The 14,681-nt window shown below is 62.5% G+C and overlaps 1 protein-coding gene across 1 annotated transcript in view; it reads right to left on the bottom strand.

Moving 5' to 3' along the window:
- Positions 1-7,437, bottom strand: part of LOC107199180 (epiplakin) — an 8,637-nt gene extending 1,200 nt beyond the window's left edge. The window contains exon 1 of the mRNA XM_033511696.1: positions 1-7,437. Within this exon, the coding sequence (XP_033367587.1) occupies positions 1-7,100 (7,100 nt within the window). The 5' untranslated portion in view covers positions 7,101-7,437.
- Between the last annotated feature and the right edge of the window lie 7,244 nt (positions 7,438-14,681).

Raw genomic sequence — 14,681 nt, 5'->3', positions numbered from 1 at the left:
GTGGCGATCTGGGCCTCCAGCAGGCGGATGCCGTGGTCCCTGACGATCAGCTCCTGCTTCATGGCCTGGAACAGGGACATCTTTTGTCCCGTGTAGGGGTGGGTGTAGCCCGTCACTGCTCTCTCGGCACTGAGTAGTTTGTTTTTCAGCTCGCTGCCCACCAGCCCCGAGGACACGGCCTCGTCCACCGACAGCTTCTGGTTCTTGACTGGGTCGATGACGAAACCGGTGGCCGCCTGTGCCTCCAGCAGCACCAGCGCCGTGCCCTGCCTCAGGATGCCCTTCCACATGGCCTGGTAGATGCTCATCTTCTCCACCTTGCCGGGCTCGGCCTTGCAGGGCACCAGCACGCCGGCGATGCTCCCAGTTCCCTCAAGGTACCTCCTCACACTCTCTGTTTGTGCTATTTCTTGTGCCGTCTCTTTTCCTTTCTGGAGTTTTTCTATTGTTTCCTCTGTGATTATTTTTGCACTGAGCAGTTCTGATGCTGTAATTTGCTGTCGGATTCCCTTGAACCACACATCACTTCTGTCCTCTTCTTTTTCTCTAATGATCTTCAGTATTGTCTCAATGATTCCTTGCACGATGTGTTGGGATTCCGCTTTGTATTTTTTCACCAGCTCTTTTCTTTTCTCCTCAGTGATGTACTCGGAGCAGAGAAGTTCCCACAGCGATAACACCTGTCCCTTGTATTTTCCCACGGGCACCTGGACCTTGGTACACAGCAGGGCGTTTTTGGTTTGCTCATCAATGTAGAAGTAGTCGCCCTCCTTTTCCAGGACCTGCAGCAGGTACCAGCCGCTCTCCCTGTCCTTGGCACACCTCTGCAGGAGCTGGCTGTAACTGATCTTCTCGTGAGTGTTTGGATCTATAAAGCCTTTGCTGCCGTGATCTGGATCTGAGAGCAGGAGGAACATGTCCTCGTCCAGGTGTCCACGCTTGTAGGCCACCTCCACGGGCAGGCGGTGGCCATGCCTGGGGTCGATGATGCCACCAGTGGCAAGCTGGGCCTCGAGCAGGCGGATGCCGTGATCTCTGACTATTATCTTCTGTCTTACAGCCTGGAAGAGAGATATTTTACTTCCTGTTTGAGGATCTGTGTATCCCGTCACGGCTTTCTCTGCCGACAGCAGCTGCTCACGCAGCTCGCTGCCCACCAGCCCGGACGAGATGGCCTCGTCCACTGAGAGCTTCTGGTTGTTCCGGGGGTCCAGGAGGAAGCCGGTGGCCGCCTGTGCCTCCAGCAGCCCCAGTGCACATTGCTCTGTGAGGAGGCCTTTCTTCAGCGCCTGGTAGATGCTCATCATCTCTTTCCTCAGTGGGAGGAGAACCCCAGCTATGCACCCAGTGCCGTCCAGGTACCTCTGGATGGTCTCCCGCTTTGTGAGGCCGGCAAGCGTGAGACTCCCATCCTGCAGCTGATCCAGAGTTTTCTTGTCAATTATCTCAGAGTTGAACAATTCTGATACCGACACCTCCCCCCGCAGTCCTTTGACCCTGAGGGCTTCTCCTCTTCGCTCGGTGTCCTCGATGATTTTCAAGATGAGGGATATCAGGTCTTCCAGCATTAGGGTTTTGCTTTTGTACTGCATCACCAGCTCTTTCCTTTTCTGCTCGGAGATGTAGTGAGAGCAGAGGACTTCCCAGACAGAAACGGTTTGGTCCTTAAACTTTCCAACTTTCACCTGAAGGGGCTTTGAGCGCAAAGCCTGTTTCGTGGACTCATCAATGTAGAAGTACTTTCCTCCCTCCTTTACAACTTGCAGCATGTACAACCCAGTCTCTGGGTCTTGGACACACCTCTCCAGGAGCTGCATATATGTCAGGTTCTCGTGGGTGTTGGGGTCGAAGAAGCCCTTGGTGTCATCACTGGGGTCGGAGAGGATCTGGTTCATCTCCTGGTTGAAGTAGCCGCGTTTGTAGGCCACCTCCACGGGGAGGCGGTGGCTGTGCACGGGGTCGATGATGCCGCCGGTGGCGATCTGCGCCTCCAGCAGGCGGATGCCGTGGCTCTTCACAATCAGCCCTTGGTTCATGGCTTCAAACAGGGACATGGGGGCTTTGGTGTAGGGGTCAGTGTAGCCTGTCACGGCTCTCTCCGCAGAGAGCAGCTTTTCAAAAATCTCCCCTCCAATCAGACCCACCTCTAACGCTTCTTCCACTGAGAACTTCTTGTTTTTCTCAGGGTCGATGATGTATCCGGTGGCCGCCTGTGCCTCCAGCAGCACCAGGGCGGTCCCTGGCCTCAGGATGCCCTTCCACATGGCCTGGTAGATGCTCATCTTCTCATTGCTTGGCTGGATAAGGACCCCTGCTATGAAATTGCTGCCCTCCAGGTACCTGCGGACAGACTCCATTTCAGTGACTTCTTTGACTGTTTTCTTCCCCTGGTTGAGCTCATCGAGGGTTTTTTTGTCAATCAGCTGGGACTGGAAGAGGTCACTGGCGGAGACTCTTTTCCGCAGGCCTTTGAATGCAAACTTCTTGCCTTGTGCCTCAGTCTCTTGGATGATCGTGGTGATAATTGTTGTGATTTCCTGTAGCACTTCAGCCTTCTCATCTTTGTACTTCTGCACCAGCTCTCTTCTCTTGCTGTCAGAGAAGTATTCGGAGTTGAGGAGGTCCCAGACAGACACGGTCTGTCCTTTGAACCGCCCCACGTTGACACAAACGGTGACAGATTTCAGCACCTTCATGGTCTGCTCATCCACACAGAACATTGCGTTTTCTGACAGGGGGAGGAGCCACAGACCCGACTCAGCCTCACGAATGCACCGGTCCTTCAGCTGCTGGTAGGTCACGTTCTCCTTGGTGTTTGGGTCAAAAAAGACTTTGGTGCTGTCATCCAGCTGAGACAGGGTTTGGTTGAGGTCCTCGTCATAGAAGCCATGGCTGCAGGCAGCCTGGAGCGGCAGGTGGAGGTGGTGGATGGGATCAATGACCCCTCCCGTGGCCAGCTGGGCCTCCAGCAGGGGCACAGCCTCTGCCAGGGGGATGAGCTCTTTCCTGAGCGCTTGGCACAGGGAGATGGAGCTCCCGGTGTAGGGGTCTGTGTAGCCCGTCACCGCCCTCTCGGCCAGAAGGAGTTTTTCTGTAAGCTCTTCTCCAACCACAGCCGCTCTCACGGCGTCCCTCACGCTGAGCCTCCGCTTTGTTGCAGGGTCAGTCAGGTATCCTGTGGCTGCCTGAGCCTCCAGCAGCCTCAGAGCAGCCCCAGGGAGGAGGAGATTGTTTTTCATGGCATCATAGAAGCTCATTTTTTGTTTGGATTCCTCTATGAAGACCCCAGCAATGCTGCCTGTGCCCTTCAAGTACCTCTTTACACTCTCCATTGCAGCCACTTCTTCAGGAGTTCTTACGCCCTGAGCCAGTTCTTCAAACGTCTTCTGAGAAATGATGCCGGTGTCCAGTAGCCAGACCACGGGGACACTGCCCCTCAGGCCTTCCAGGGAGATCTGGGTCCTGGCTTTCATCTCCATCTCCCCCACCAGCCTGAGCACAAGAGCAACCAGCTGCTCCAGGGACAGCTCCTCTGACCGGAACCTCTCCATGAAGTCTCTCCTCTGCTCCTGGGTGAAGTACCCTGAGTGCATGAGCTCCCAGAGGGAGACTCCTTTCTCCTTCACCATGGTTTCCTTGAAAATCCGTTGGATTTGCTCGTCGCTGTAGGCAGGAGCAGCTGTCTGTGCCAGAGGCAGCAAGTGGAAGCCGGAGACATCGTCCTTCTGGCAGTGCTGGATGAGCTCAGCGTAGGTCACGCTCTCTTTGCTGTCCGGGAGGCAGAAGACTCTGTGGTCATCGCTGGGCTTGGAAAGGGCCTTGCTTGTGTCCTCATCCAGGCAGCCTCGCTGCTGGGCCGACTCGAGGGGGATGTAGTGGCCACACGCCGGGTCGATGATGCCTCCTGTGGCCATCTGCACCTCCATGAGCTGCATGGCCTGCTTGTCCGCGATCAGGCCCTTCTTCATCGCCTGGAAAAGGGGGATCTTCTTGCCCGTGAAAGGGTCCTTGTAGCCCGTCACGGCCCCTTCCGCGTGCTGCAGCTTCTCGTGGACGTCTGGCCCGATGACTCCCTCCCTGACGGCCTCATCCACGCGGAGCTTCTGGTTGTTCACAGGGTCAATAATGAAGCCTGTGGCAGCCTGGGCCTCCAGCAGGGGCAGGGCTACTCCTGGCACCACGATGTTCTGCTTCATGGCCTCATAAATGCTCATTCTCTGGTTGGATGGCTGGAGCACAATCCCGCCAATGCTGCCCGAGCCGTAGAGGTACTTCCTGACGGAGTCCATGCGCAGGACTTGTTCTGGGGTGACGGACCCCTCCAGCACCTGCTCCAACAGGGCCCTGTCGATGACGCCGGTTTCCATCAGGTGATAAGCGCTGACATTGCCTCTCATGGCTGGGAACTTGATGGGGGCCCATTTCTTCATTTCCTCCTCCAGCATGAGTCGGATTTGCTCCAGGCTGAGCTTCTTCAGCTGGAAGTGGTTGAAAATCTCCCGGCGCCTCCCCTCGCTGAAGTACTCGGAGTTCAGCAGGTCCCACACGGAGACCTTCTCCCCCCGCAAGCGCCCAAACCTGACGGGCAGCCAGGAGCTCCTGAACACCTGCCTGGTGGCCTCATCGATGAACTGCCGCTTCCTGCTGTTCAGAGGGAGCAGGCAGAGCCCGGTGGAGGGCTCCGTGATGCATTTCTCCTTCAGCTGCAGGTACGTCAGGTTCTCGTGGGTGTTGGGGTCGAAGAAGCCCTTGGTGTCATCACTGGGGTCGGAGAGGATCAAATTCATCTTCTTGTCGAAGTAGCCGCGCTTGTAGGCCACCTCCACGGGGATGCGGTGGCTGTGCACGGGGTCGATGATGCCGCCCGTGGCGATCTGGGCCTCCAGCAGGCGGATGCCGTGGTCCCTGACGATCAGCTCCTTCTGCATGGCCTGGAACAGGGAGATTTTGTCACCTGTGTACGGATCTCTGTAGCCGGTGACAGATTTCTCTGCAGCCAGCAGCTTGTCGTAAACGTCTGGGCCAATGATGTTGGCTCGTAAAGCCTCATCCACGGAATACCTCTTGTTGGCAGCGGGGTCAATGACAAACCCCGTGGCAGCCTGTGCCTCCAGGAGGATCAGAGACGTTCCTGGCCTCAGAAGTCCCTTCCGCTTTGCCTGGTAGATGCTGATCTTCTCCTGGGAGTCAGGGAGCAGCAGCCCACCGATGCTTCCCGTGCCCTGCAGGTACTTCCTGACAGTGTCCATGCTGGTGACTTCTTTGGCCGATGTTTCTCCCTCCTTGAGCTTTTTAAACAAGTCTTTGTTGATAATCTCGGAGCTCAGGAGCTGGTCAGCCGTCACCTGCTCCCTCAGGCCCGTGAAGGTGACATTGGCAGTGGCAGCCTTTTCCTCAACGGCGGCTCTGATGGCCTCTCCCAGTCCTTGCAGGGAGAGCGTTCCTGCCAGGAGCTGCTGAGCGAGCAAAGCTCTTTGCTCGCCCTGGATGTAGTCAGAGAAGAGAAGTTTCCAGAGAGACACCGACTTGCCCTTGAATTTCCCAGCAGCGATGGGTACCTGTGTGTTTTCCAGAGCTGTCTGGGTCCTGTGGTCAAGGAAGCCGAGTGTTCCCTGGGGTCCTTCACTGCCGTCCCCGCCGAGCGGCAGCAGCAGGAGCCCTGTGCTGGGGTCGGTGACGCAGCGCTGGAGCAGCTCCGCGTAGCTCAGCTTCTCCTTGGAGCCAGGGTGGAAGAACCCCCTCAGGTCGTCAGGAGGGCTGGAGAGGAGCTGCCCGGTGGCCTCGTCCAGGTACCCCCACTTGCAGGCTGTCTCCATGGGGACACGGAGGTGCCTGCCTGGAGCGATGACACCCCCCGTGGCCACCTGAGCCTCCAGAAGGCAAAGGCCATGATCCCTGGGAACAAAGCCCTTCCTGATGGCTTGGAACAGGGAGAGCATTTCTCCGGTGGAGGGGTCCCTGTATCCAGTGATGGATTTCTCAGCTGAAGACAGTTTCTCATAAAGCTCTGGGCCGATGAGACCGACCCTGACAGCCTCATCCACTGAGTAGCTTTTGTTCTTCAGGGGGTCTGTCAGGCCACCGGTGGAGGCCTGGACTTGCAGGAGCATGAGAGCAGCCCCAGGCACGAGGAGATGCTCCCTCAGTGCCTGGTAAAGGCTTTTCTGCTCCCCGGAGGGCAGCACAACACCAGCCACGCTCCTCGTCCCGCGCAGGAAGTGCTGAACAATGTCATTCTCTGCCACCTCCTGGGCAGAGACTCTTCCCTCCTCCAGGCCTCGGAACACATCGGAGCTGATGATGCCGGAGTCCATCAGGTCTCTGCTGCTCACCCTCCCTCCCAGCCCTGGGAATGTGATCTGCAGCGGCAAGAGGAGGAAGCCCGAGGCTGGATCCACAACACACCTCTTCCTCAGCTCTGAGTAAGTGACCTTCTCCATAGTGCTGGGGTCAAGGAACACTTTGCTGTCCTCGTGGCTGGGGTCAGAGCCGAGCTGGCTCATCTCTTCATCCAGATATCCCCTCTCACAAGCCACATCTGCCGGCAGCCGGCCGCCGCTGGCCGGGTCGATGACGCCTCCAGTTGCCATCTGGGCCTGGAGCAGGCGAATGCCCTGCTCCCTCCCCACCAGCTCCTTCTGGATGGCCTGGTAGAGGGAGATTTTCTCTTCTGTGTAGGGGTCCACAAAGCCAGTGGCAGCTCTGTCTGCCGAGAGCAGCCTCTCCTTCAGCTCCAGCCCCACCAGCCCCGTCCGCACGGCTTCTGCCACGGGGACACGGCGGCTCCTCAGCGGGTCGGAGATGGAGCCCGTGGCTGCCTGGGCCTCAAGGAGGCAGAGGGCCGAATCCAGGCTCAGCAGATGCTCTCTGGTGGCCTCATAAAAGCTCATTATCCTCTTTGAAGCCTCTACGTAGACGCCTGCAATGCTGCCAGCTGTCTCCGGGGGCTCCCTGGGAGCCTCCAGACCCGCCACGTCCCTGCCAGCTGCTTTTTGCTGTTTGCACGGCATCGTGTCCTGGCACAAGCGGTTTGTCCCTGACACGTCTTCCCCGGGAGAGCTGGGGACAGCGTGGCCATTCACTGCCGGCTTGCTGTCCATCCTCCTGCTGCACACCTTCCACAGCGCTCAGGACTCTGGAGAGAGAGGACAGAGAGGGAAAGCTCAGGGAGAAATCAACTTCTTCGTGCTTTGCATGTTAAACACGGGGAAATCAGAAACATAAATATTCTCAGGCAGGAGGAAGCGACAGCCAAAGGCTGAGCATGTCCAAACCTGATGTGGCATCCTGAGGGATCCGGCCAAACTCAAGGAGTCAGTGGATGAGAAGCTCCACGTGCCCTGTCCAAGTGCACAGGAGCTCCCAAACCCCCCGTGCCCTGGGCTGATCCCCCAGGGTGGGCAGCAGGGGAGGGGGATCCTGCCCCTGTGCCCAGCTGAGACCCCACCTGCAGAGCTGCCCCAGCCCTGGGGAACAGCAGCACAAGGAGCTGGAGCTGCTGGAGAGAGCCCAGAGGAGGCCACGGAGCTGCTCCAGGGCTGGAGCCCCTCTGGAGCCAGGCTGGGAGAGCAGGGGGTGCTCACCTGGAGAGGAGAAGCTCTGGGGAGAGCTCAGAGCCCTTGCAGGGCCTGAAGGGGCTCCAGGAGAGCTGCAGAGGGACAGGGGACAAGGGCTGGAGGGACAGGACACAGGGAATGGCTCCCAGTGGCAGAGGGCAGGGCTGGATGGGATTTTGGGCAGGAATTGTTCCCTGGCAGGGTGGGCAGGCCCTGGCACAGGTGCCCAGAGCAGCTGGGGCTGTCCCTGGATCCCTGGAAGTGTTCCAGGCCAGGTTGGACACTGGGGCTGGGAGCAGCCTGGTCCCATGGAAGGTGTCCCTGCCCATGGCACAGGGTGGGACTGGATGGGCTTTAGGGTCCCTTTCCAGCCAAACCATTCCATGATTGTGTGATTCTCGGGTTGCTGGCATGCAGGGCTCCCACAGGGCTGCTGCACGAGCCCCCCTGTCCTTCCACCGTCCCCCTTCTCACCCTGCCCAAGGACGGCAGAGCCTCCATCCCAGTGAGCAGTGGCCACCAGGAAAAGAGCCAGGGCTACCTCAGGGTGAGATTGCACCCGATCCACACCTGCCCTCCTGCTGGCAAAGCTGCAGGATGCACTTGTGTCAGAGACTGAAATAGTTAATGCCTCAAACACTGACATAAAGTTTTTCCCATTGAAGCCCACCCCTCCCTAAGGAATGGAACTTTGGACTGAAACTCAAGCTTCTGAGATTAGATAAAGGGAAACCCATTCTTCAGGGGAGAAGTAAACAAGTAAACAAGGAAAAGTATGCAGGCCAAACCCAGCAGCCGTGCTGAGAATCATCTCTGGCTTGCTTTGGCCATAGCCCACAGACCCATTTGCTGGGAGCAGCTTTGCACAGATTTCCCCCTCAGCCGAGGTGGGTGGAGGAAGTTTCGGTGTGTTGTAATCTCCGCTCAGGGGCAGTGAACCGCTCTTCCCTTACACAAACTGGCTGTGGGAGCCCTGGGAAGGCCACATCCACGGGACATTTATGTGAGGGGCAGCTGAGGAGGTGCCTTCACCCATCAGAGACCCCCAGAGTCATTCCTGACGCACCACAGGGCTGCACGTGACAAATCCAGAGTCTGTTTAAGAGACCACGGCAATCCCAGGGGGGATTTCCTCCCTGGCCTGAGCGTTTACAAACCCATGGGATTCTGCTTTCCGGGGGGACCTTCACCACCAGGAAGATCAGCTGGAGAGGGGATCAATGGTTGGGATCCACGAATGGTGATATTTTCTTTATTCTCGTCTCTGTCACTCTCTTTCTGTCCACCCACCTATTTTCTATTTCTTTCTCCCTCTCTCTCTCGCATGTTTACTGACAAATAAAACTCACACTATTGACTTTGGCATGTGGTCTGGTTTGCACCTCGATTCGGGCAGAGGCATTCCTAATAACTCTAAAAACTGGATCGCGATAAGTGGGACCCGCCACAGCCGCGGCACCGGGCCGTGAGCAGCGGGAGGCTGGAGGGTGCTCACGATCGAGCACCGGGAGCTGCGGTCACCCAGAGCCCCCGGGCAGCGGAACCTCCCTGCCCGCAGCCGCCGCAGCGCCTGTGCCAGCGCCCCGCTCCTGCAGCGCTGCAGCACGTCCTGCAACGCTGCAGCACCTCCTGCAGCGCTGCAGCATCTCCTGCAACGCTGCAGCATCTCCTGCAGCGCTGCAGCTCCTCCTGCAGCGGGGGGCTTCAGCAGCGAGGGGCAGCTCCGGTGGCTCGTTCCCTCGTGAGCTCCATTCCCGAGGGCAGAGCGCCAGCCCCGGGGCGAGCGGGGTCTGTCAGGGCTTGCACTGGCCCTCAGGGGCGAGCGAGGCACGGGCCAAGCGCCAAGAGGACCCAGGAGATGCCCCAGCCCAAGCTCCTGCAGCCGGGTAGGGGGGACACGGTGCTGCCCACCGGGATCTCTGGGCTCGGCTGCCTCCAGGTATCCAGCACGCAGAGCCCCAGGGAGAGCCGGTGCCACACCGAGCCTCCCGCAGGGGTCACATCGAGGGGGGACAGTGCGGAGCGGCTGTGTCTCATTGCCCAGAGCTCACAGACCCGGCTCCTCCCCGGCTCCACGCGTGCAAACAGGCGCTGGCAGCGAAAAGCAGCCTGACGGTGCCGGTGGGTGCTGTGCCCGGGCCCTGCCCACCCCAGGAGCCGCCTCTCCAGCGGGGCTTCGTCCGCTCGTGTCCCTCCAGCTCGTTCCGTGCCCCCCGGCCACGGCAGCAGCTTTTCCTTTCGCTTGCTCCCCTGTCCCAGCCGTGCCCCGGGCTCGCTGCCCGGCCCGGGGAAAGGTCCCGGCAGGAGCCGGCTCCCTCCACCCGGTGATGTCAGCGCGGCTCGGATCTGCCCAGGCAGAGCTGTTTGTGTTTGCAGGATCAGGATCGCGCCCGGCTCCCGTGCCAGGAGCTGCGGACGGGCGGGAGGCCCCGGGGCTGCGCCCGCCCCCGGGAAGGACTGGGAGAGGGGAGGGGGACTCGGGGGTCCCTGCCTGGGGGAAGGAGGGTCCAGCTGCTGCCTGAGAGCCGGGACGGCTGCTCCGTCCTGCGCTGTGGGCCGGCAGCGAGGGGCTCCGCTGCCTCCTGTGTCCCACGGGCCCGCAGCTGCTGCCCACGCGTGCATCCTGTGCCTTGCACATGCAAAACACCTGCGGGGCTGGCGGCACCTGCCAGCAGCTCTGTCCGCCCGCTCCTGCGGCCGGGAAAGCCGCTGCCGGCCCCGCAGCCCGTTCCTGGCAGAGATGCCGGGCTGGAGGCACCGGCCGTGCTGCCCTCGGGAGGAGCTGGGCTCAGCCCGGCCGTGACGGGGCCACGGCAGCGGTGGCGGCTCCGGTGTGGCTCCGGTGTGGCTCCGGTGTCTGGAGAGCCCCAGGCAGGTCCCTGCATGTCTCAGAGCCGAGACGGCCGCGGACACCAGCTCCGGTGTGGTTCCCGTGTCCGAACAGCCCCAGGCAGGTCCCCACACGTTCCCAGAACCGAACTGGCCTCCGGCACCGGAATCAGATGGAATCCGGCCCATAAATGTGGAAGTTTGAAAGCCTGGGCGGCTGAGGACTCAAAGGGTCGAGGTGTTGCCCCCCTCCCCGCCCCGGGCGGGGGTAGGAGGTGGGCGTGCAGCAGGGAAAGGGCTCCACTCCCTTTCCTCGGAAGGCGTCAGCCCCATCGGAAACTTTGAGTAACCGACTTTGCCGACGAAGGCAGGGAGATTCCTGGCAGAGGTGTTGGCACCTGCCACCCTCCCCGGGGCCACGGTCTCTCCCCGACGCGGGCAGCGCTCCCTGGCAGCCGCAGCCGCTGCTCCGCGGCTTTCGCTCCCGGCTGCGTCAGGGAAGGCGCTGGCAGCGGTGTGAGCCACGGGCCTGCACAGCCACGGCCACCCACGGGATCCCCGGCATAGCCACGGCTACCCACGGGATCCCCGCACAGCCACGGCCACCCACGGGATCCCCAGCACAGCCACGGTCACCCCGGCACAGCCACGGCCACCCACGGTCACCCTGGCACAGCCACGGGCCTGCACAGCCACGGCCACCCACGGGATCCCCGGCATAGCCACGGCTACCCACGGGATCCCCGGCACAGCCACGGCCACCCACGGGATCCCCGGCACAGCCACGGCCACCCACGGGATCCCCGGCACAGCCACGGTCACCCCGGCACAGCCACGGCCACCCACGGGATCCCCGGCACAGCCACGGGAGCCCCGGCACAGCCACGGCTACCCACGGGAGCCCCGGCACAGCCACGGCTACCCACGGTCACCCTGGCACAGCCACGGCCCCGCACAGCCACGGCCACCCACGGGAACCCCGGCACAGCCACGGTCGCCCCGGCACAGCCACGGTCACCCCGGCACAGCCACGGTCGCCCCGGCACAGCCACGGTCACCCCGGCACAGCCACGGGAGCCCACGGGATCCCCCGCACGGGGCCATTCCTCTCACACTCGGCGGCGCCGCTGCCCCACGGCCCGCGGGACAATCCGCACCCGCAGGGAGCACCCGGAGAGCGGCACCGGCTGCGGAGGGAGCGGCTGCCGGGGGCCCCAGGGAGCGCCCGGGAGAAGGGACTGGTTTTACTGGCAGAGTGCGGGACACGGTGTCGGGAGAGGGTGGCGGAGGAGTCGTGTGTCTGCTGGGGCAGGGACTGCAGAGTGCTGGGAGAGGCTGGGGCTGGGGGTGGGAGCTTGGCGGGGCCGGGGAACGTCTGCAGGGTGGTGTCTCGTGGGACAGGCTGAGGCCGGCGCTGTTCTGGGGAGGGAGAGCAGTAGGGAAGTTTTCTGGGGCAGTGACGGAGGGTGACGGGAACAGGGAGAGCAGCTGGGGCGAGCTTTGGGGGGCCCTGCTCTGAGCGGGCAGCTCAGCACCCCTTCCCAGGCAGTGCTGCCTGCCCGGCCGCCCCAGGGGCCGCAGTGCCGGGGTCCTGCCCGGTGCCCGAAGGGGGCTGCAGATGGATTCGCACCCTGTCCATGGGGACAACCCCACCGCACCTTGGACCCACCTCAGCGGGTGCTGTGGGACGGTGCTGCCAGTCCTCCGCCTGCCGTGTCCCACCGCCCGCCCCTTCCTCAGCCGAGCCCGTCCGTGCCATCGGAGCCTCGAGGCAGCACCGGCTCTTCCCGGGAGCCATCCTGCTCCCAGAACAGCCTTCCTGTCCTGCTCCTGGGACGTGCCGGGCTCAGGGACCGCCATCCTCCGACCGCCCCAGCACGGCCGGGGTGCCCCAGCCCCGAGCGGCTGCCGCCCTACGCCCGCGGTCCCACCCCGGCACCGGGAGCGCTGCCGCATTCCTGCCATACCGGGGATGGCGAGTGCGCTCCTGCCGCCTGCAGCTCCCGGCACGGCCGGAGTGCCCGGCCAGCTCCGCTCCGCCCGAGCTCTCCTACCTGCGCACGGCGCTCGCACAACGGGCTGCCCTGAACTCCTGGCAGGTGCCCGGAGCTCTCCGCTGCTTCCTGCCCGCGACCAGCGCACCTTTAAAACCTGGCCCTTCCCCGCCCCTGGGGATGACACAACGGCCCAGCCCTTGCAGAAACTCGCGGGCCAGCCCTCCCCACGGCTCCCTCCGGGAGCTGGGGTCCCTCCAAGGAGGGGTTCCCTGGTCCCCAAGTGGCTGCGCTGCAGGAGGTGGCCCTGTCCCCGTGGGCTGTGCCCTCCGCAGAGGAGGTGAGGGCGAAGGGCAGAGACCTTCCCGCCCGGGGTCAGCACTGCCTTCGTCCCCAGCAGCTCCTCATCCTTCTCTCCATCACCCCCCAAGCCCTCCCCACATCCAGCGGGGCCCCGGTGCCTCTCTGCAGTGGTCGGACCCCGGGCTGCAGGTGCAGGGCTGACCCTGGCACCACGGCAGCTGGGGTAGAGAGGGGGACCCTTGGCTGCTCCCCCCAGTCTTGCCCACGCCCCTGGATGTGCATGAAGCCTGAATTGCCCAAAACATGCCCAAACCATCCCGTTGCTGCTTGAGTCACCCAAACACCCCTGCCCTGCTTCCGTCACCGGCTCCACACCCTCTCTCCAGACCCTGCAGCCAGCGCCTGCTCCCCCCTGGGCACCCTGAGCTCTCTCCCCGGTGCCACAGGTACCTGGGCAGCTGGTACCACACAGGGCAAAGAGGCCTTTGGGGCCACCGGGGCAGGGGGGTCGTGCCACAGCCTCCTCCCCACCACCCTGCAGGGCGAGGTGCTGCGGGAGGGATGCGGCACTTGGGCAAGATGTTTATGGTGTGTGGGAGTGTGTTGTCTGGACAGGTGCCGGTATCCAGGCACGGGGCTGAGCCCACGATGCGGCGCTCCACGGGCCAGCGGGCACAAAGCCCTGGTGCCTGCTGTGGGTGCAGGCAGTCCTGGTGGTGCAGCCCAGGTGGAAGGGCATTCCCATTGGAATGGCCCTGCCAAACGCCTGGGCAGGGTGGTCCCCTGTGCCTGCTGCTTGGGCAGGGCCAAGCTGGTGGTCCAGAAGGGCAGAGGAACCTGGGCAGGATCACCCAGAGAACCAAGAGAGGCGCTGGCTGGCACAATGCCCTGGGCTCGTGGGGCGATGTCTGAACAGGGCCGGTGAGAGGGGCAGGGGCTGCATCCTCCCTGGTGGAGCGGTGGCTGCCACCCAACCCATCCCTGCTCCTGTGGCCCACGGAGAGGCAGCTGTGTCCCAGAAACCGGCACAAGCTTCTGAGGGCTGCCCAGGCGTTGGCTGAGGTGGATTAAGGCTGAGGAGCCTTAATCCTTTGGCAAACAGAGATGAATGTTTGGCGACACCAGAGGGCTCGGCGCCGGCACCACAGAACTTCCTGCTGCCGAGGCGCTGACCTGCTCATCCTCCAGCAGGGTGGGGGCCAGCAGAACCTCTCTGCAGCTTCCCTGAGGCCCTGGGACCCACCCTGGAAGTCCAGAGAGCCCCAGGGCTGCAGCGGCACCAGGCATGGATGGACACGGTGGCCAGTGACCGGACAGATGGGCTCGGCCGATGGGGGCATGGCCCCTTCTTCTGCAGGGACAGCCAGGAGAGGTCTCAGCTCCTGTCAGGGCAGCACAGCTGGGCACACCGGACCCAGTGCACTGTTCTGGGCTGTTCTGGGCCGTACTGGGCCATACTGGGCCGTGCCGAGTCCTGCCAGTGCAGGGCGGCTCTTGCTGCCCGCGGGATGGGAAGGGGCTGTGGTGTTAATTAGCCGTAATGAGCAGCTGCGATTTGGGCAAATCCAACCAAAGCACGCGCGCGGCTTCATCAAAGCTCCTCAGCTGCCGACAAGGATGAGGAGCGACCAGCCTGGACTCCTCTCCCCTCCCTGTGGGCAGCTGCGGCTCCCGGAGCCTGGGGGCCGCCCCTGCAGTGCCAGCCCAGCTGTGGGGCCGTGCCGTGGGGCAGGGGAGCGCAGAGGAGCTGGACAGGTCACTCTGTGTTGGAGGAGTTGTCCTGCAGCAGAAACCCCACTCGGCTGGGTTGGTGCCACCCAAGCCGGGTGTCACGGGGGCCTGGCAGAGTGGCCGTGCCCGGCCGCCGGCAGCGGCTCTGGGGAGGGCGCTGGGTCCGGACAGGAGCGGCCGGAGCTTGGGCTGAGCCGGCAGAGCCAGGGAGGGGTCCCGGCAGCAGCCGGCACAAACTGCTGCCTCTGGCCGAGCTCCCCATCCCACC

Source organism: Parus major, unplaced genomic scaffold, assembly GCF_001522545.3.
Source record: "Parus major isolate Abel unplaced genomic scaffold, Parus_major1.1 Scaffold480, whole genome shotgun sequence".
Taxonomy (NCBI): Eukaryota; Metazoa; Chordata; class Aves; order Passeriformes; family Paridae; genus Parus; species Parus major.
The sequence above is the reverse complement of the archived record's forward strand: the minus strand, read 5'-3'. Positions and strand labels throughout refer to the sequence as shown.